Source organism: Candoia aspera, chromosome 1, assembly GCF_035149785.1.
Source record: "Candoia aspera isolate rCanAsp1 chromosome 1, rCanAsp1.hap2, whole genome shotgun sequence".
NCBI classification, from domain to species: domain Eukaryota; kingdom Metazoa; phylum Chordata; class Lepidosauria; order Squamata; family Boidae; genus Candoia; species Candoia aspera.
Genome location: NC_086153.1, coordinates 21,795,992 through 21,818,273, shown reverse-complemented (window position 1 = coordinate 21,818,273; position 22,282 = coordinate 21,795,992). Strand labels below are relative to the sequence as shown.

The following is a 22,282-nucleotide window of genomic DNA, read 5'->3' as shown; positions in this document are numbered from 1 at the left end:
CAGAGGATATCCTGGGCATCTGTATGTAGGGACTGTGATACAGGAGTTCAAAAGTTATTTTTTTTCTGTTTATAATTAGCTCACAGCTGCTCTTCAGTTTCTGTATTTCTGTGGTTTTTCTAGGTTGGCTTGTTGATTGCTTCTTGGCCTTTTGGCTAAGATCAAGTGTGGAGGTCTGACTTGTTGCTAAATATCAGTCAATACCATTCCTAGATCAGTGTAGTAAGAAGTACACATGGGACTTCTGTTCCCATTTGTTGCACTATGCAGTGTAAGTAGGAATGTATAGTCGTAATATGTTCACATCCTTCCTTTGTTCACCACTAGGTAGGTAGCTTCACGTTCAGCTCATATTTTATCCCCATAGGTGCCCCCAGCCAAAATATCTGTGCTCTGGGAGGGGCAGAAGGCTAGAAAGTGCTAAAGGTCACCAGATCTCATCAGCTTTGCTGTAGGCAAAGCCACAAGTGGAGCAGAGGTGGGGCTATAGGGTGCAGCTGTACAGAGAAAACAGCCCTTGCGCTTTTCTGTGGAGAGCACATGTTGAACCAGAATCACATTGGCAGTGGTCAAAGAGGCATGGGAGCGATTTATAAGCAGAATAGACTCCCTGGGGACTTAGAAAACTTAACTAAAAATAAATTTGGAGGTGTGTCAATTGGAATGGATTGGATTACCCACCATTGTGTTGTGTCATGAGCAAAGAATGAGGTGAAAGAGGGTCATAGTTCTAATACCATGCACCGTGCACCCTCTCCAGGATTGGGTTTTCCCTTTGACATTGTCACTCCTTCTTGTTCAGGGACAGTTTGGGCTGTTAAGAAGTGCCTGGGAAGATATGGCAATTGAGGCTGGCTCACATGGCTGTGTTGTGACCTCCAAAAGAGGCTTCTGAGACAATATCAGTAGCTACCATCCAGTGCTTTTCTTCCCTCCACGCTGACTCATTTTTACAGGCAGAGATGCTTCTGCTGGAATAGGCGAGCCCAGCTACCAGTGCCTTTCCAATAAAGCCAGTGGGTAGCAGGACTGCTAGGTCCAAATGAGGAGACCCTGCGCTGCATCCAGCACATAAAGAAGCACAGCCCCTCCCGGAGGTGGAAATTGTGGGACTTGTGTGTGTGTGTATGCATATGTGTATCAATGGCTGTGTGAAGGAAGGACCTTTGGGGTCTGCAAATCTGCAAAGGATGAGACTGGCCTGTTTGCATTTGCTGCAGCAAGAGGCAGGAAGAGATGGCAGTTTGACGAGGGCCTTATGGCATGGGCAGAGCTCCACTATCCCAGCCCTAAACCTTGGACTTTCTTCTCTGCCTTTCTCTGTCCCTGTGCTTCCTGCTGAACCACTGTGTCTCCCTAGCAACAGGTCCCCTTGAGCTCGGCTGTTCTATATATAGCTCTGCCTGGCAGTTTTTTGCCCCTGGCACAGTGTGAGGAAGTATAAGGCAGGGGATGTACCCAGCCTCTTGAATCAAGATAAAGAGCTGCTCTCCATGGGAGCCACATCTCTCTGGAGCAGTGGAGGCCTCAGTGGAGAGGCTTTGCAGGCTCCTGTTTATGTGGCACAATAATCCAGAAGAGGTTACTGAGCAGGAGAGAGAAATATCCTTGCCAAGGTACACTTCAGCTTGGGGAAGGCCTGTTCCTCATAAACAGCCAAGGGCAGTAGCAAAGAGGGACCAGAAGTGCTCTGCAGTAGCAGAGAAGGATCAGAACAGTCAATTTAAGAGAGGCCATGGGTCAAACGAGAGAGAGTGATGGGGAACGGCAACTTAAACCAGCCCTGTGGTTGGGAGAAACCACTTTCTTCAGTTGGTATAAAAGAGAAGCAGGGAAGACAGCAGGTAGTGAAGCGTATCCTAGTGTTTTCTTCCCCAATGTGGTGCCTTCTGTATGGATTTGACTACAACTCCAGTAGTCCCAAGCTGCATAGCCAAAACAGTTGAGGAGGATGGGAATGGCAGTTCAACAGAATTGGAAGCAGAGCGCGAGGTTTAAGAAGGCAGGCTAAGTGATTGCAGTGCCAGCAAGAGGGATACCTAAATATAGCAGTCTTGCAACTGCCATGACTGGCAGCCACAGTGTTCCTGGGTTTCTGATAGAGAGAAGTCTTTTGCATCTGCTGCTACCTGATCCTTTTAACTGAGGGTACATGAGACCTGCACATAATCTACTATGCACAATCTATTTGTTCCAGTGTTGTCTTTCATTCAAAGGTTATTCCTGGAAAATCCATATTCCTGTATGTTAAAAGAAGCCAGAGTTGCAAGTTTGTAAGTAAAGTCAGTGTTAGTGACTGAGTGGGCATTGTCTCATTGCTATCTACACTGAGAGGATAGGATGATAGCGGAAGAAGCTATTTTAGATTGCCATAATTATATATGCCATTTTGGACAGAACAATGCCAGGCTACATGTAAAAAAAAAATCACCTGATCTAATTATTTTTTCTCATACAAACTCCTGGCATTAGAAAATTAGCATGTCAGGCATACTAGTCTTCTACATGAAGGGCAGTATGGGATGGAGGAATATTTAAACATGTAATTGGCCAATTACCATCAAGAAGTACAGTAAACAAGAAGTAGCATAGTATGTACTGCTTCTCATACCTAAGACAGCTCTCAGCTAATATTTCAACATAGGTAAAATAATCAGGGATACAAATGCAGCATTAATGGGTTATAAATAGAAAGGAACAGGAAGGGGTTCTACTTTTTTCAGCAGGAATAAAATTCTATCACCTTGGAATAGTTGGTCCTTTAAGAACACAGCATTGAGCACTGTAAACGTGCTGAAGAAAGTTTCTTCAGGAGGATTGCTTGTCCTCCATACTGGGGATTATAGTAATTTTAAGTTCATTTTGCAGCATATGCTTTTGTTTGCTTGTACAAATCAGCTGGAGCTTTAAGTCCCTGTTGAGACAGCCCATTCTTTGCTTGTAGCATGTTCTGTGATCTGGCCTGTGTAGGTTGATTAAGACATAGGGAATGGGGAAGCCATTAGCATGATGCGTCTTAGCAAAGGAGGAGGAGGAAATGGAAGTAGATGACCTGTGTCTCCTTTGAAGAAGGCTACTAGGAATAAAGGAGAAAATATTCTTCTTAGCCAATTCTTCTTCATGGATTCAGAAGAGATTTTGCTTCCCAACAAAGTTGGGAACCAGCACCAGAGTCTGTGAGTGCCTCAGTGTTCATTCACCTAACAGCCATTTTCTTTGGAGTGTTGCTTCTATTATGCCCCAGAAAAGGCACCTTTTCATATTTATCTATGGCAGAAAAGGCAGGGTCACTGACTAGACTAAGGCTGTATAAGAAAAATAGAGTTCAGTTTTGAATTTGGCTGAGTATTGTCCTAGGTTTGTATAAGCTCATTATGTGCTGGAGCCTGGCTACCAAAAAGCTTGGAGGATATTGGAACCAGGTCAGAAGATCAAATGGCCAGGACCATTATTGGTATGACTCCTGCCTTCCTAAAAGAAATGTATCCAAAAGTACCCCTATCCTCTGACTTGCTCTGAACTGCCACTCTGCTGTTGCTCCAGGGCTTCAAGCTTGGATTTTCCCCTTCCAATGGAATGAGGCAGGCAAGTTGTAACTGAATCTCCCTGAAGGGGGAAGAAGCAGAAGATGAGACTTCAGTCACACTCCCTCGCAGAGAAGGAGGTAGCCACTGATACACAGAAAATCAGGCAAGCTGGCTGCCCTGAGACTCTTGTGCATGTACAGTATTCCCCTGCCCCTCCTTGCTGATGCTTGTCTTGCAAGTGAGAGAGCACAAGTACGCCCAAGTGTGCGCAAATGAGCTGATTGTCTGTGCAAGTGCTGGTCTCCTTAAAAGTAACTGGGGGCATGGGTCATTTCTGCTTCTCTCCAAGCTAGGCTAGTCAGGTGTTGGTATGATGAAGAGAGAGCTACGATGTTTCTTCCTTCCAGTAATGTTTCACTTACAGCAGCCTATACTTGTCCTAATATGCTTTCTGTGGTGCAGAGCGGTAGGCGGCAGTATGGCAACCGAAACTCTCCCTACGACCCGAGTTCAATCCCAGAGGAAGCTGGATTCTCAGGTAGCCGGCTCAGGTTAACTCAGTCTTCCATCCTTCCAAAGTTGGTAAAATGACTACCCAGCTTGCTGGGGAAGGTGACAACTGGGGAAGGCAATGACAAACCACCCTGCTATAGTCTGCCAAGAAAACATCGCAAAAGCGGCATCCCCCCAAAGGGTCAGACATGACTCGGTGCTTGCACAGGGAACCTTTCACCTCACCTTTTATACTTGTCCTAAGTCCAAGTTCCTATTGCTGCCCTTCTTCCCCAGCCATATTCATGCAAAACTTTGATTTCAGTGGTGTGAATTTGTTATTTGTTAAAACCATTCTTCTTTGGAAATCTACCACCTTACATTGCAGTGGTAGGCAGCTGCTTCCACTTATTTGATAGCTGCTTTCCTTCTGCAGAAGTTGAAGTATGTTGAAGGCCACATACCAGAAGTGGGCAGGACCAAGGCCACTCTCTTCTCTTTTTGGCATCCCCCTTTCCCCTGACTGGTCTGCTGGGGAACAGAAAAATTGCTGTAGCCAGAGCAACTGATTGCTTATGGAAGGCATTACTGCAGTGTTTTTCAACCTTGGTAACTTTAAATTGAAGTCCATCAATGACTTCAACTCCCAGAATTCCCCAGCCAACTCTGCTGGCTGGGGAGTTCTGGGAGTTGAAGTCTACCTACTTTAAAGATGCCAAGGTTGAGAAATGCTGCATTATAGTAAAGCAGAAAGTTGAGAATGTTACCTTGTTTGGATTTCCAGCAGAGTCTTGCAGATATTCCTAAGGGTTTAGAATTGCCAAGTGCCATTACTTGCCAATAATTTAGTCTATATGGTTGCCAAGACCTTCATAGCCACTAGCTGTTGCTATATGATACACTGGAGGGCAGGAGAGGGGGATGTAATTTGATGCTTGAATTTAATGAAAGTACTTATACTAAATAAGTAGTTTAATGTATTGCTTTAATAAATTAATATTATTAGATTTTTATCCCACCATTTTATATATACAGTAACTCAAGGCGGCGTACATACCAAATACTCCTGCCTTCTATTTTCCCTGCGACAACCACCCTGTGAGGTGGGTTAGGCTGAGAGAGTGAGTGACCGGCCCAAAGTCACCCAGCCAGCTTTCATACTTAAGGCAGGCCTAAAAATCACATACTGTAATACAGTGGATATTGTGTTTGGTTTGCCTATTGGTTTGTCTTTCTAGAATTACACATGTGGTGGAAAGGGAGAGGTAAGCAATAGGAGCAAGAAGGGATAGTTCTCTGTATTTAAGTAAGTGCATCTTAAGTAAGCATTCAAGATACTTAAGTGCAGTTCTCTGTATTAAAGTTTGTGGTAACTGTAGATGAGTAGTTGAACCAAAGGTTGTGCATGACTGTGGGGCTGTGGATTGAAAAGAGAGCAAAGACCTGGGCATGTTCCTGATGGACAGCTCCTAGTGCTACCAATTAAGACACACTGCTCTTCTCCCCCCTCCAAAATATTTTGTGTGAATGGTGGAGATAAACAAAACAGAAAACGTAGGTCTGTTATAAATGGAAGATATTATTTGAACGTTGTATAAACTACACTATAAAAACATCCTCTAAGAACACCCAGAATCTCTTGATCAGGATCTTTCTGTAGCTCAGCCCTGTTATTAAAATCATTTGGACAAATTATTCATGAGTTAAGGCCCATAGAGCCTAAGATTCTGGGACAGAATACAGAAACATGTTTTGAGTGGTAATTGTGCAGCTATAGCACAGCTACTGTGTGAATACTTCTAGAGGTTGTTTTGCAAAGATCGGTTTCTGGTAAAGAGGCTGTTACTTTGTCAGGGGATAATTGTGATTCTCCTTTGCAGTGCTGCTAGCATTTTGGTTACAATATAGTGAATGCTAGGCATGCCAAGATTGCGGGCCACTCATTTCAAATAAGTTGCCATTTTTTTCTTCTTGTAAGTGTAGTAATCTATGACTGGTATTTAGATTTTATTGTATGTATTGAGCATTATATCTGCTTTTCCAGCAAATGTTCAGAGCTGCCTATGATGTATAGGTTAGTAAGTGTAGTACTTTTTCAGAAGATTAGAACATGTAAGATGACAGAAGAGGCTTCCTGAAGGTGTCTTCTGCTCTACCAGCCATGGTGCTGCCTCTCGCTGGCGGAGTTTCTTCCACTTCACGGGTCTGAGAACAGTTGGGCTTAGTTTGTTTTACTTTTAAAAACGATAAATGCCCCTTTGCTTACCGCAGCTGCTGTGCAAGCTTCTTAACGCCGTCTCCTATACTCAGCAGTTACTGCAGGTAATTCAGTGGACCCTCTCCCACACTGAACCCCCGAACCCCACCCCTTTCCAGGATTGGAGGCCGCGCCAGTGGCAGCGGTAGGTTGGGGGGCGCTTTCCACAAAAGGCGTACAGTAATTCCAGGGGCACAAATGAGCGCGCGGTCTATGGTCCTGCTGCGGCCGCTCTGTTGTGCGACGTGAGCCAGAAGCTCAAACGGAAAAGTACTTCTAGGCTGACCCCCCTCTGCTCTGAATGGCGTTGGAGAGGCCTTGTGGTTTTCACACGCACTTGTACTTGCCACCGGTGTGTTAAGACATGCATTGCGAGGCACTTCATTCTCGGCAAGAGCGGGCGCGCATCTTTCGTCTCTGCAGCTCCACCGCAAATGGCTCTCAGCACCTGAATACCAGGCGGACTCAGTCCCGCTTCCGCTGATCCGAAGCCGAGTGAAAAACCAAGAGTTTTGAAAAGGGGAGCCTCGTCTCTCGGCGTAGCGTGGCGCGGCTGTAGCCCAGTGACTGCCCACCCCCGGAGCTCAAATGGCTGGAAGGCCTCCTACGACTTTGGGAGAAGCCTGCGCCCCGTGCTGGGAAGGGGGAGGTGGCACTGGTTCCGTATGGTGTGTTCCCTGCCCCCGGGGCAGCCAGACGAGCCTTGCAAGCACTCTTCGCCCCCCCGCCGCCGTCACCTTCTCGTCCCCCCCCCCCGTTTTCCATTTCGGCCAACCACGAACGTGGCCCGTTGTCACGTGGCCCGGAGTTTCCCAGACAAAGAACATTGGCGGCGAGGCCCCCCTGCGCCCCCTCCTCGCCGAGCCCCCTCGCTTGAGCTCCCTTGGCAGGATCGCGGCTGCTGCAGCGCCGGGACATGCAGGCAGGTATGGAAGAGAGCAGGGGTGCAGGAAAATTGGAGGGGGGTCGTTGCGTCTCTCAGCGCCCATTTGTGAGTGCATTCACGAGGGGGCTGCAGTACTTGTGGCGGGTTCGATTTTTTTGCACTGGGGATCCGTCCTCGAGGGTGGCCAGGGCAGAGTTTCCCTTTTGGGGTATGTTTGGGAAGAGGATGCAGTGGACTTAATGGGAGCATCTTTGGAAAAAGTCAAGCTGTTCTGAGATGATAGTAAGTACTTAAATATGTTAGCTGCACTAAGAAATACGGGGGGGGAGGGGGAGACATAAAAAGAGGTAAAAGTCATTATTCGGCAAAGGTCTTTCTTTCTCCTGAGTTTTCTAGGGAGTCTGTGTGGTCAGTTGAGATAGGGCACAACTGGCATCAGAAAGTTTTTTCTTGGGTGGGGGGAAGGAATAAAAAGAGGCGGGGAAGGCAGTCTCTGCTTGCCTTTCTGCTCTGTATAAAAGTTCTTAAAAGCGAGACAAGAAGGTGCAATGGAGATTCGTTGTTTCCAGATCCTCCATATATATTTTGGCAAGAGAGGAGGGCCAAAGCCACCCTTGAGATTAGAAAGCGGCCTTCTTCCTTAGAACCAGATAGTGGGGGAAGGGCAGTCACTTAGGTGAGGGGGCTTCTTGGCTATTGCCATCCCTCCCCCCCAAACTGTCAGCCCTCCATTTTGTCCTAAGGCAAAGTGAGGTGAGTAGAGACTTCCTTTCTCTTAGCACTTTTCTTTTTCCAGACTGGCCAGGCCCAAGGGCCTTGGTTTGCTGCCTTTCTCATGAGGAAAAGGGAACAAATGGAGCAGAGTGGGGAGGAAGAAGGGAACAGAGAAGCCTGTTTTCCAGATAACCTTCTCTGAGCCTCCTTGAAAGCCCAGTCAACATGATTGTAATTCTGCCAGAATACCTGGAGCCACACTTGCTCCAACCTTTGCTGGAACCCCCTAAGCGTTATGTGAGGAAGTGGACATGGCTGGAAGGAGGCCGAGGTGAAGACCTGGCTGGTGGGAAGGCAGGCAGGCAATGGAGCAGACTTGAAGAAAGGCTGGGAGATGGTATTGGCGGTCTGCCTTGAAGGAATATTGGAAGGGGAAGAACAGAGCCCCCTTCTCTCCACCCACAAAACATAGAGTAGCTGAAGCAAAATCTTCAGTTCAGTGGGTATTGGTTGTGGGCCCCAGCGGGGAGGTTGTGAAGGGAGAAATAGGCAGGCTGCTGCTGCTGTTTCTTACTTCCTATGAGCACTTCAAAAACCTCAAAGGAAAGCCCCACTGCTCCTTCATCCATGATATGGTACAGCAAGGGGCCAATGAGACCGGAAAAGTGTGAGGTTTGGCCAAGGGAAAACAGTAAAAGCATAGCTGAAATTGGATTTGAATGTGGGCCTGATTTTCCACTGCATAGAGGTTCACATTCTCACCAGAAACCATTAGTGCTTGTTAATAATCTATTCAGGAAAAATGACGTTTCCTCGTTACAAGCAGTTTAGAATTAAAGCAGCATTCAAGAAGCAGAATAATTTGTCAGCTTGGCCAGGTCTGATATAATACAAAATGGCTAAATGCTTTACTGGAAGTCCCTGAGATTTTTACCCTTCTGTTCAGTCTGGTCTTGGAGTAATGTGACATTCCCCATCCTGCTGCATTAGATGACACTTTCTATTAGCTATATGGTATAAATTTTGGTAAAGCAGAACCAACTGAAATGCTTCCTGCTCACTTCATTTTTTTCCATTCTGGCCTTCCTGCTGTTTGTAGATTGCAGCCTTGTTCTACTTCCTGTTCTCAGCAGCTCAGGGATTGAGCTCCATTTATTCCACTTCTTTAAGGCTCTTCTGAACAGCTTGAACTCCAAAGACCACTTGGAGAGGAAAAGTGAAGAACAACATGCTAAACTCTAAACGCAGGTTAACAAAACCAAGTTGATATATTCACATAACATGTCCTGCCTAAGCAAAGCATAATACACACTGTCCTAGTTCACGTAACATGCTAAGACACAGTACTTTCAAGGAGTTTCAGTCAGTGGTCTGCTATTGTATAACTTGAACCTGCATCTGTTCCTCCCTAATCAGGACTGCAAGCCCTTGCTAAGTATAGAAAGGATGGTTCATAGAGGGACTGTTTTTGGTTGCAGCAGATATTTGAAACTATTTAAATCAAATCAATGTTAACCAGCCCATGAAACTATTCAGGAGAAATAGCAACTTCAAAAGTCCTGTCAGGATGATTCTGAAGAATAAAATGCATTTAGTTTATAGAGAAGGACAGACTAATTCCAAAACTCAGAAGCTCCCAACACCATCCAGTGTGAACCTTCCACACCATGCAAACCCTACATTAGCTTCTTTTGGATTAGTCAGGGTAATTTGGGATAGTGACCTTTCAGCAAGAGCAAATAGCCAATAAGGAATGCTTATATGATGCAGTGAGTCAGTGGTTGAATAAAACAATCCAGATGGCTTAAGTGAAAGAGCTGAACCACATACTGACAGGGGAAGGCTGTGGAAGAAGCCACCCACATACAGAATCTTGTAGCCCTGGCCAGTCTAATGGGAGAATAGGACATGTGGACCCCCCTGAATGACAGTCACTAATAGAATGAGCAAGAAGTCCCTTTGTGTATTTCTTCTGAAATAAAACGTCAAACTTTCTGCAGCCTTGAAGCAGGAGGTTGTTTCTCCCCATAGGCAATTATTAGACCAAAAGTAATGAGTGCTTATCATAGAAATATCCAGCTTATGGCAAGTGAAGTATATCAATAAATGGGGATTGGGAGTTACAGCCTTATCGATGCTTTGGATGGTCTTGCTTTCACATCAAGCATGCAGGTAGACTACTGCGAGTAGCTTAAAAGAGGGGGGCGTAGGATTTTTCTCATAATATAAATAGTCATCCAGCTTTCACCATTGTCCAATGGAGTTTTGCAGACTTTTGTACTTTAAAAAAACACTTTTTATTAGAGACAACTCCCTTTATCTTTCTCCACACTCAGATTACTAGCTAATCTATTTTTTACTACCTTGCCTTAGAGCCAGGTAATCAGTGGAGTTATAACTTAAAATCTTACTGTGTCTCCTGAATATTTCAATCCTGATCACTCTCTTTCTTTCCTCCTTCCCAATTCCTTAGGCTAGTAGAGGGAAGCCTCTTCATCACTGGCTGAGAAGAGACTACTGTGTTCTCGATATCTACCGGCAAGCCCTGTTTCACAAACATTTACAATCAGAGCAGTGCGATACCATTGTCTTCAAGGAAAGGAAGGTTCCTTTGGAGGCGTTTGATTCTCTTTTTCTGAAGCTCCCTCAATTCAAATACCAGAACACTTCTCAGCCATGTATGAAAGTATTAACAGTTACAGTTCCCCCACTGGCCTCGATTGGGAACACAGCCATTTTAATGGGAACAGAGAGAAAGTTCGGAATCTTTTCTAGATGCTGAAATAAAAGCCCCATTGGGTTTGTTACTTTCGCTCATTTTTAGCAATGTCTCCTAGGCTCTTGAGTTAAGACTTTCTGTCAGTTGCATGAAGGAGTTGGGCAGTGACTGTGGGCACTGGGTTACTAATTGGATCGTTTAGATTTAGATATACAGTACAAGGACTGTAAAATCCCGCTTCATAGTTTGCAAACAGGGACTTAAGTGTTTGCATTCTAAAGTGGATTTTACCAGGAGACATTTGTATCCTGCTCTTTTCTCTGAGGTTCTCAAGAGCAGCAGCTTTTTAGCATTATATCACAGCCATTGTTCCTGTGAAGTAGAGAATTTTGCTCCAGATCCACTCAGTAGGCTTTGTAGCTCAGCAAAGTCTTTCTTCCAAGCTCACTGTTCTGGCTTCTACAACCTACTGGCTTTGCAAAACCAAGAGATATGAACAGGTTTTTTTTCCTAATGCAGAAATCATCTCTCTTGTGCAAACCCAGAAAGCATTGAAGGTTGACTCAAAACAGTTGAATCTTGAGTGATTAAATTCATATGGTATGGTTAATCTTAAACCTGGATTAACAAAATAGTTGTTTTAGAAACAAGAGTGAGCAGATGGAAGTATCTGGGCAGCCTTGTTCAGGCTTGGAAGCTAAATGGGATACATTTTGGTTAGTACCTGGATGGGAGAATTCCAGGGCTGTAAGTTAGGAAGTTGGAAAAAATATCTCCAGAGAAGGCAATGGAAAACTGCTCCATATTGTTAAGAAAATTGCATGGGTGATTTGTGTAGTCTCCAGGACCTAGGATGTTTTTATCTTGGCTTAATGGGATGGCCTAGTTCACATAACATGCTAAGATGGTTGGGTTTCTACTGAACCATATCCCTGCCTATTCTGGCCTAGTTGAATGTGCTGTGTGGAAGTGAACTTTGGGTCATATATTACTTAGCCCTTTTAACTAAAAGTCAACAGTTTGCAAAACTTTTCTGTGATAAAGAAATTAATTCAGTGCATTCAGTGAAGAGCCAGTTTGATGTAGTAGTTAAGGCATCTGGCTAGAAATCGGGAGACTGTGAGTTCTAGTCCTGCTTTAGGCATGAAGGCAGCTGGGTGACCTTGGGCCAGTCACGTTCTCTCAGCCCTAGGAAGGAGGCAGTGGCAAACCACTTCTGAAAATCCTTGCCAAGAAAATTGCAGGGACTAGTCCAGGCAATCACCAAGAGTCAAAAACTGACTTGAAGGCATGCACAGACACGTTCAGTGAACAGCAGCATTTTAAAGAAACCTTTTTCTCTTTTATAGTTCTTTTTATTGCAAGGTAACAAAAACTAGAGTACAAAATGCCACAGATTAAAATATTACAAAGATGAATACTATAAGACCACTAATTAACAGCAAATAAAAGTAAACAGAACCTGCATTTTAAAAGAAGCTTGATTACAAACCACACCTTTCTTCATCTTCAAGATTTATGCCCTTTCTTAGGGAATTTACCAAGACTCTCAATTTTATTCTCATGATATCAGAGTTGAGTGTTAGCACCAAGTTTATTTTCTGAGTAGCCATCACCAAACAGGAGTAACCAAAAAAGAGTTTCTGTTAAACTTTATAGGCATTTGTTGAGATAGTATGATCCTAAGCACTGAAGAGCTATAAAGATCAAAACCAGCATTTGAATTGAGCTCCCCAAATAAGCGGAAGTCATTGCTTTCAAGCCATGAGTAACTGATAGAATCACAGAACTAATAAGTATATGAAGGCTACATTGATAACCCTCTTAACTAGGAGAGGTAAAGAGCTAATGGCTGCATTTGCATGACAGTTAATATTACCTGAATGAATATTTTGTGACTTAGTCTGTTGAATGAACCTAGTCTTTTTGGTTACTTCATGGCTTGTACTGTATCATGCAGACCCAGAAAATGTAACCAGGTTAAGTGAGTTGCATGAATGTAGCCAAAATTTAGTTAGAAAAGTAACTGCTTTCTATTGAACTATTGCAACATGCTCTACATGGGGCTACCCTTGAAAACCATCCGGAATTGGTTTGTTTTCCATTGGTCCAGAATGCAGCAACATGGGTAGTTATGGGCAGATCTTGTTATGCCCATATAACACCTCCACTCTGTGAGCTGCATTGGCTTCCAGTAAATTTCCAGGTGCAATTCAATGTGCTGGTTATTATGTTTAAAGTCATACATGGCATAGGACTGGGTTACTTGAGGGACTGCCTTCTCCCAAGAACATCTGCCCACCCCACACACTCCCATAGGGATGGCATGCTCCAGGTTTCTTCTTTTAAATCTTGTCATCTTATGGGACCTAGGAAGCATACCTTTTCTGTGGTTGCCCCTGTTCTGTGGAATGATTCCCCCTGTGCCTGCCCCCCAATATACCACAGGCCCCAGCTCTTTGCACTTTTAGGAAAGCTGTTAAGACCTGGCTCTTGGTTGCCATTTATATTTGGCATTTATAGTATTATTTATTATATGGGGTTTTTTTTCTTTCTTTGATTTGTTTGCTTTTATGTTGTATGCCACCCAGAGTCACACTGGTTGAGTTGGGCAGCCTTATAAATCTTAAATAAATAAAAATAAACTTTTGCTAACAGCAGACCCTTGTAGTTTCAAAATTCAAGAGAATACCTGCCACCTATTGGAGATTTCCCATTGTGGCCCGTTTTAGGTCAGACAGGAACCCTTTTATTTTTCATATCTTGAATCTCAGGAACATAATTATTTCCTTGATCTCTATATTTTCTTCCCTTTGCAAGTAAGGGAAACACATTTATTATAGGGGAGGCTCAGTTCTCAGAAAGTCAGACACTGTCTTTCTGTTAATGCAGCCCAGAAGTAGCGCACAGCGTTCACTGTGGGCTTCCTGAATATTTCCCTCTCTTCCTGTAGGTCAGCCTTCCCCAGAACCACTTGGGCATGACCTATAAGGGGGTTCAACATCCATGATACAAAAGTCAGAGGCATGCATACAAACAATTGAAAACATTTTTCTTCAAACATGTCTTACTCTTATTTAGCTTTGTAGTTTCAGATTTCTTGCTTGTAAAACAAAAAGAAGGGTTCCTTGTGTCAGAAAGCAGGCACATTACTCTGTTACCCTAGGAACTTTGGGGGCTATTTTAGGCTAGGTTCTTCTCAGCCCTAAAACAGCCACCACTGTATTTCCTGGAGACCAGGATGAATTATGCTGTGTCCAGTAACTGCTCACTCAATTGATAGGTCACTTTAGGTTGATGGAATTAGTAATCTGACAGCAATATGGGGAATGTTGTTTTAAGTGCATTTGTTTTCAGTGATAACTGTATATGTCTATCCTGGCTGTGGGAATGCAGTAATCATTTATGTGAATGGTCTCCACACATCCACAGGTTATGTTGCTGTACCTGCTTATGTATCACATTGGCCAATTTTATACAATATCTTACCAGGACTGTTAAAATCTTGAGGCTATGTTTACATAATGTGCAAAGCTTGATTAATGTTAACTTTGATTACTTTTTTCTGCCTCAGCATGTTAAATGAAATCAGCTTAATGGGCTAGTTTACTTTAGAATATAGTTTTGTCTGAACACAGAAAGTAAGTTAATGTATTAACTCAGGTTGAGTTGCGTGAACCCAGACATACCCTAGAAGGTGATGGTCTTAGGAATACAGACTCCCTACAGACTCCGTACTCCCTTAATATTTCACTATCCAGGTTTTGTTTGCTTCCCAGTGTTATTTGCTGTGTCGGCCATCAGCTGTAACCAAGTACCTTCCCTTAGTCTTACTGGATCGCCACCATAGGCCTCAGCAATGCTAAAACGATGAAATATGCTTCATGACATGATGAAAACTACACACTTTCATACTTACCTTGCATGCAAGTATGTAAGGGGCAGAATGTTTCACAATGCATGTATTGTCATTTCCCTACCCCCTATGGATGCCCTATCATCTATCTATCTATCTATGCATGCTTTAAGAACTGGCATGGGCAAAACAGAATAAATGTTAAAAATTATCCAGTAAGAAATTGCATATCTTGGCTATCTTCCTGTCAATCAAGAAGCTCCTCCAGAATAGTGAGAGAAATTAAAGCACAGCAGAGGAATAGCCCTTTAGTTCCCATCTGTTATAGATTTAGATAACCACATATGTATTTTTCCAGTGCAAGAGTAGAAAACAGAAGTTAAGAAGGAATCCAGTATTCTAAAGTCCTGAAGCTGTGAAGAGAAGAACACTCCTGTACCTGCCTGGGTCATAGTATTGACTGTGGTCTGTTGCACCTATATGCATCACGTAGTTGTTTGGGGGATAAAAAGAGGATAATGCAAACAAATATATCTATTATATGCTTTCCTGAAACCATTCTCCAAGAAACTTGGAGCAAGTGCTCCAGAACTCGGGCAAGTAAAGCACCTCTGATACATATGAGTGACCTGGGGTTGGGGTTTTTTTTTTGGCTTTTGCATGAAACTGAAAAAGAAGCCGCTGCATTAAGGAGTCAACTCATTACATGGTGCAGTTGTTAAACCAGCAGCATCTTGTTTTTGTTCAGAAGCCTAAAAAAGAGTGACTGCTTTAATGAGTAGCACATAGGTGCAGTGCTTCTGAGGCTCAAAACACTTTTTCTGAATACACTCTGAGGTCCTTCCAGTTTCCTTTATTATTACTCTTTTTTGTCTTTGTTCAGCTGCATGCCATGTTGAAGGAGAGATAATATATAGAGAAAATATAATATCCAGGAGGAGTTTTTTTTAGCCCTGTACTTGGAGAAGCTTCACTGGTATCCCACCTGAGTACCATCATAAATATTCATGATACAAAAATTAAGCAGTGGACCTTGTAATTCGTTTTTTATTATTTTAAAAGGTCCTGCATTTAAAATAAATGAAGAATCCTAGATTTAGTTTGCATGACATGTCTAAACCAAGTCAGTTTAGCTAGATTAATTTTTATTTGTTTGGTTTTTCATGGTTTAGCACATTGTTAAGCTAGTCCACTTGGTTGGCTTATCCTTCATTGTATTGTGCAAACATACCAAAAAAAATAGTTCATTCAGTAGGTGAGATATCCAAGAAACTGAATGAGTCCATTCAATAATCAGACTGTGCAAGGCCAACCCATGTGTATATCTGAAAATGAACTTGTGAGATGGTTGCCAGCCCTGTCATACCCTGGTAGTTAAACAGTGATGTTTTCCTCTCCCACATACACATTAAACTCTGGGTCCTGTTTTAAAAAATGAAATCTTTCCAAAGATCTGCTTACTTTTTTCAGTAGTTTAGCCCATGAACTTTTATACATGACAGGAGCTCTTATCCATGACTATATTCCAAGTGGCAAGCTGAGTATAAAAGTTGTAGGCCTTTTTTATGCAAATACCTCACAATGTGACTGAAGTAATTAAGAATTACTAAGTGTTTTGGTAATTGCTTTTATTACTGCTATGGGAAGTAGCAAACAGCATAATACAACAATAGGTAACAGTCATCAGCCATTAGGACTATAAAGGCAAAGTAGAGGCAGACTCACAGATGCTATGAAAAAGCAGTTATTCAAAGCAGTTAATCAACAGAGCCAGAATACTAAAGATCACTGGTATAAAACATCAGATGATGAAACAAGGAGTATTTTACATGATTTAGCATCTAAAAGAAATGCTAGGTATTCTGTGGGGAGAAAATTCCTTGTTGAGTCACCTATAGAAGACTCTCTTGATCACTGGAAATTGCCCATCTAATCAGTAGTGGGGAAAGTTGCTTGGTGGTAGTCCTAACTCTGCATGGTGGGTCTCTTGTAGTTGTCTTTTGCCAGAGAGATCTTCTCAATGGAAGGTAATAATGTTTCAGAATTGATGGTACAAACTGAAAACTATGAATCTTAGAGATTACCCAATAAATGAGAAACCTTAATCAGTAAATCAGTTTAGAGAAGAGAAATTTTACCTGGATGATAAGGATTGCTAAGTGGGCCTTATTTTTGTGATGATGCCATTGTCTCAATTTAGCAGTTTAGACAATTTTGGTGTGCATTGACCACCAGCTTGGCTTGCTGCTCTGCCATCAAGTATAGTAGCACAGTGTCTGAAGAAAATGTCTTTGATTTTGGCATTTTATTTTGTGTGTGGAAAACTTGAGCTGTTTTCATATGGGTGTCTACAGAAATCCAGTTCTGTTATCTCTGGTCATAATTCACAATGTGATTTAGGCTTGCAATGACTGGAAATTGTCCAATTGGAATCCTATTCAGTTTAGAGCAGTTCTAGGTGGAGAAGAGAAATATTTATTTTAATAAGCAGATTTTACCTGCATGATGTATGTATGTGTGTAGGCAGGAACTAATTTCTGCCAAGGCCTGCTTGTTGCTGTCATCCTTCTTGAGACCTCTGCCATGCAACAGAATTGGAAAATAACAGAATTGACAGGCATTTGATTTATTCATGTTTGGCAATCCATAGGAAAGCTTCCAATTATCCGTTCCAATTATTTATGGCCTTTCAGATATAAGAAAACTTAAGGGAAGAGTTTCCCTTTTGGCTCATGCCTATTCCCATCTTGAGACATTGCTGCGATAATTTCATTCTTCTCTTTCTTGGAATATATTCATCTCTTAAGAGAAAAGGAGAATGGAACTTAGGGTTAAACCTTCCTAACAATGCAATAAGAGATAAGCATGCTTATAATAATGGATACTTAGTAAAAGTTTTGTGCCCATTTCTAATTTCTAAATGTGTGGTAGAAGCTACTTCTACACAGTTGTTTTTGTTTGGAGTCTGCGTAAGGCATACAACTCATGACTTGAGGTCAGAGCTTAGGATTCTGGTTGCCCAGCTTGGATTTAACATGATGCTTTAGCCCTGCATTAGGCATCTTGTGACTCCAGACATTTTTTTTTTGCAGCCCCCAGAGTCTATTCAGATTATGCTGTCAAATTTCATCAGCGTGTTTGCTGAAAATCATCAGTTTCCTGTCATTCTGAGGCAGGAAATCAAGAAAACTGTAACATAACCATAAAATATGTTGAATGCAGCTTAAGTACATGCTGAATGATTTTTAGCCACCTTAATATATGACTGCAGCCTGATGCTGCTATGCTTGACTTCTGGTTTGTTTTACAGGTATTAATATATTTATATTGTTTTATTTGCCTTATTTGAAATTGGACAAAATGTGTTTTCATGTTGTATGCTGCCTGGAGAGGCTTAGCACAACAGATGGTATAGCAGTGTTTTACATAAATACAGGTAAAAAGCAAAAAAACAACAATTAACCAACACTCTCTCTACTCTTGAAAAATGGAAGATTCTAGTTCTGCCAGGTATGCAACATAACCTAGACTATATTGCACATTCCCCCACCTATTGTGGTATTTGGCCTTGCTGAAAAATGCTAAGTGTAATTACGGCTGCCCAAATATTGTAATCCTTACTTCATCCATTCCAGGAGATTGACAGCTCCTCCATTTTCATGGAAACTCACATATGTTCCTAACAGAGAAGAGACATTTATCTGGCTGTGTATTTTATAGTTATCTGCAAGTCAGTGTGGTCCACTAAATAGAGCTGTTTCTCCACACCTTAAGGCGTGTGTGTGTGTGTGTGTATTGATAGAATTGCTCTCCCCAATTTTCTTCTGTTTTTAGCTTTTTTTACTTTGTCTGTCTGACTGTCTTATACCGCTCTGTTGTGGAACATGGGATTGTCCCAATGGGGCGAACTAACCCTACCCTGGTAGTCATAGTCAAGTTTCTTATTTCCTGCCATAGACAGGAAACAAGCCAGCACTCCCTTCTACTACCATGGCCCCCTTACTGTGGGAATACAAATGACTTCATTCTGGTTTTTGTGAAGGCAAATGCAAGATGAGTTAGACCCTAAGTTGATGCTCTCCAGAGGCACTGGAATACAGCACTTATTATCCTCTAGCCCAGTGTTTTTCTCACTGGGCAACTTTAATATATGTGGAACTCCCAGAATTCCTCAGCCAGCAATAAGATATAGGCTAGATTCACACAACATGCTCAATATGTTTTAGTTGTGCAAATGCAACTGTTCGGTTTTTAATAAAGCTAGCTAAGGATGTGGTAGAAACCTGACATATGGAAGATACGAGGGCTGGGCAGACTGCTGTAAATTGTAAAGCAATTAAAAATATTGCATAATGCAATTCTTCTGTCCTTTTCCAAAGACTATGTCAGGTTACATTGTGGTGAAACATCCTAAATCTCTGTTAGTTTGTATAATGACACACTTCGGTTCTGGAATCCACGTGGAATGATGTGCCAAACAACCTGGTACATGCACAACAGCCCAGTTGTTCAAATCATCTAGATTTGCTTTAGAAAACGAATCTTCTATAATCTTAGAGGGACTAAGCGAGCCTGTGTGACTGTGTCACGCTGCCTGTGTTCACACAGCACACATAATTGGAGACTTAAAGACCTAATAGTTGCGTTTGTATAACATGCTATATATGGTTTGCATTAATGGTAGCTTAACATAATGTGTGATGCCAGTCCTTTTGGTTATTTTATTGTTCAGTGTGTTGTGTGAAAGCAGAAAATAGATTAATTCAGTAACCAAGTTAAATACGATATGAGAATGCAATTACTGAGAGACCGAGTAAAACTTAAGTATCATCCCCCATTGGTTTGAGTGGGATTTAATTTAAAGTAAGTTGATGTATAACTCAATCCTATATGTGTTGCTCAGAAGTAAATCTCTTCAAGAACGTTCTCATGACTTTAGCTCTCTACCTTCTTAACTCTGTTGGTTCTTTCTGCAGGCTGAGAAGAAAGCTAAGGTAATTGCTGGGATGAACGCGGTGGAAGAAACACCACGGAGCGAGCCCCAGAAGGAGGAGGAGGCTAGCCCACCAGCCTCACAGCAGCCAACTGATCCTGCCTCTCCCAGTGTGGCCACCACCCCAGAACCTGTTGGGCCTGATGCTGTAGACAAGAGCCTATCGAAGTCAGCTGATGATGAGCCAGAATATGAGGTGAATCAGAGAGAGGGTTCTGCACCCAGGCATGAAGTTTGTTTTCTCACCATTCTAAACTCCTAGCAACACCATCACCCCTGAGACATCCCTGGTTAGCCTTTCCTGTCCCCAAACAGGGCACTTGTGGTTACATTACTGCTAGCTGGATAAAAGGAAAAAAGGTTAGCAAGTGCCACCTCTCCCATCAGAAGTGCCATGCTGGTGGAACTGCCCCTGTTGCTTCTGTTTTATGTATTTACAGCTGAAGCCATGTATTAGGTGCTGTGAGTCTGCAGTGCAGGCAGAGGTGAAGGAGGAGCCTGAGGTGGACAAATGAATAATGAAGATGAAGGCAGGGAAAGTGAAGAGAAATATGGACTAGGAAGAAAGGCCCCGGTGTTAAATCCCCCATGTTTAACATAAGGGTTGTGAGGAAGAGCTTACAGGAGGAGAAGAAAAGGAAGGAAAGTGGAACAGATAAAGAAAGAGAAAGAGGAGGCCAAAGTCTAGACCTAGGGAATAGCATACCAAGTCCTGGAAGTTGAGTGGGTAAAGAAGCCGACTGATGAGATGGCACTTGTAGACTGGAGTGAACTTTAGGAAGGCTAATGAATCCAGATCTTTCCATGTAGCTATTGACACTGTCAGAAAACTGCTTTTGATGCTGTTAGAAAATTCAGCAGAGGAATCCCTGCCCATCCGCTTTCTCTTCCTACACAGCTTTCCAAGGCTCATCTCCTTGCCTTTCCCATTTCCCAAGTTCCCTTTCCTTCCAGTCACATCCAGGTTCCTTCCAAAGCATTGCTTACTCATCTGAATGTCACGCTTTTCTATATGTGGCTCCCTGTTCTTCAGCATGTTCTGTGAATCATGCACGTGGGATTGACGACTGCAGCGGCCTTCCTCAAAATCATCCAAAATTAAGGGTTTTAGCAGAAGCCCTGGCCCTCATTGACTATTTATGTGTGATTCCCTTCATTTCCTTCCGTTTTCCCAGTCACTATGATGATACGCTTATTTCTTCTTTTCCACTGCAGGATGGCCGGGGGTTTGGGATCGGGGAGCTGGTGTGGGGAAAACTGCGTGGATTTTCCTGGTGGCCAGGCCGCATTGTTTCCTGGTGGATGACTGGCAGGAGCCGGGCTGCTGAAGCTACCCGCTGGGTCATGTGGTTTGGTGATGGGAAGTTCTCTGTGGTAAGTGACTGAGTTGAAGGTGGGTTTTCTGAAAAGGACCCAAACTGGAAGAAAAAGACAACCTACTCCTTTGTATGAACAGTCCTTCCTGTGCTCTTAATTTATTATTTTATCTGTTTATTGCCAACATTTATATGCCATCTTTCTATAACAAGTACTGAAGGTAGTAGAAAATAATGCAATCCTTGTACCCTTAAAACAACATTTTAAAATCCAGCTGAAAATAGCAGAGCAACTGACTTTTGTATTAAAAGGCAGCAGATAAAACTGCCTGCTGAAGAAGTTTTTCTATTGGATGAGAAGGACTTCCATCAGCTGGATATTAAAATATTTTGGCACCATCACAGAACACCCCCCCCTTTCCAAGCTCTTTATGCCTATTTGGAGGTAGGTCTCAAACCCTGCACGGTCTCTTATATCTGTGATGCTGCAGATTGAAAACTTGTAGTGCTTCAGAGGTTAAAGCCAGTGTGTTGAACTCAGAAGCACACTGACAAATCAAGGTTTATTTAATCATGACCTGTTGAATAAGCCACAGTTCACAATACTAAGCCACAAATCAGTGTGCAATTTTTTCTGGGCTCAGTGATTCACTTAGCGTTTGAATTGTGTGCTTGGTCCACACTCCAAATAATAGTAGGTGGGGGTCAGAACAAAAACTAAATTTGATTTCATTATATATTATTTACGTTTTCATTTAATTAAAATTAAATATAACTGATTTGATTGTTTTTCAGTCGTGGATTTTAGCACTTCTTCTTTCACATTAAAAGGTATAACTTACTAAAAACTTTTGGAGATCTCTTAGAACTATACTCAGGGTGTTCAGGACTGCAAACAATTTCTGGGGCTTCAGGTTATGTGTCTGTGCCATAAACCTTAATTTACAAGCAGTGCTGCCTGGGTTTACACAACATGCTAAGCCAAACTGAAACTAATCACATTATGGTTTAGTACAATATGTGAATCCAGCTATTGTTTATTTAGTAATTTGTTCCATAACTACAAATATAGTCCAGTTTCTCAGTCCCAAATCAATCAGCAGTAGAGTATTTGAAGGATTTTGTTGTTATTAAAACTGTGATATATGTGATGCACAATCGTGAAAAAGTAATATAATACTGTTACATGATATAGCAAGGATTCTCAAGCTTTGCAATACTATCATCCCCTAAAATATAAAACAGATGATTTAACTGTGGTTATGATTGGGCAAGAAATAAACATACCACCTCCTTTTAATTATTAAATTTAATGTATGTATCAATTAAAGCAATGATAGAACTTTATAAAAGAAAACTTTTCCATTGGAAATAAAAAACAATCAAATTTGAACAATATTTTAACAGGAGGTAAGGATGAGCTTGCTTGCTTTCACAATTCCTTTAAATTTTATTTTGAAGATCACGACTGTCATTTTTCATTCCTCATTTATTTTGTATTGATATTTCCATTTTTAGCAGC

The 22,282-nt window shown here is 42.2% G+C and overlaps 1 protein-coding gene across 12 annotated transcripts in view; it reads left to right on the top strand.

Annotated features, from left to right (window-relative positions):
- Window positions 1–22,282, top strand: part of DNMT3A (DNA methyltransferase 3 alpha) — a 118,231-nt gene that overhangs the window by 77,404 nt on the left and 18,545 nt on the right. For 11 of the 12 annotated variants that reach the window (XR_010067712.1, XM_063300092.1, XM_063300086.1 and 8 more), the window contains 2 exons: window positions 19,428–19,640; window positions 20,660–20,818. Coding sequence is in view for 11 of the 12 variants with exons in the window: in XM_063300092.1 (XP_063156162.1) it covers window positions 19,428–19,640; window positions 20,660–20,818 (372 nt within the window). In the remaining variant the exon portion in view is untranslated. Of the gene's footprint in view, window positions 1–7,139; window positions 7,203–19,427; window positions 19,641–20,659; window positions 20,819–22,282 lie in introns of those variants that run through there. The other variant, XM_063300124.1, reaches the window with a different exon arrangement.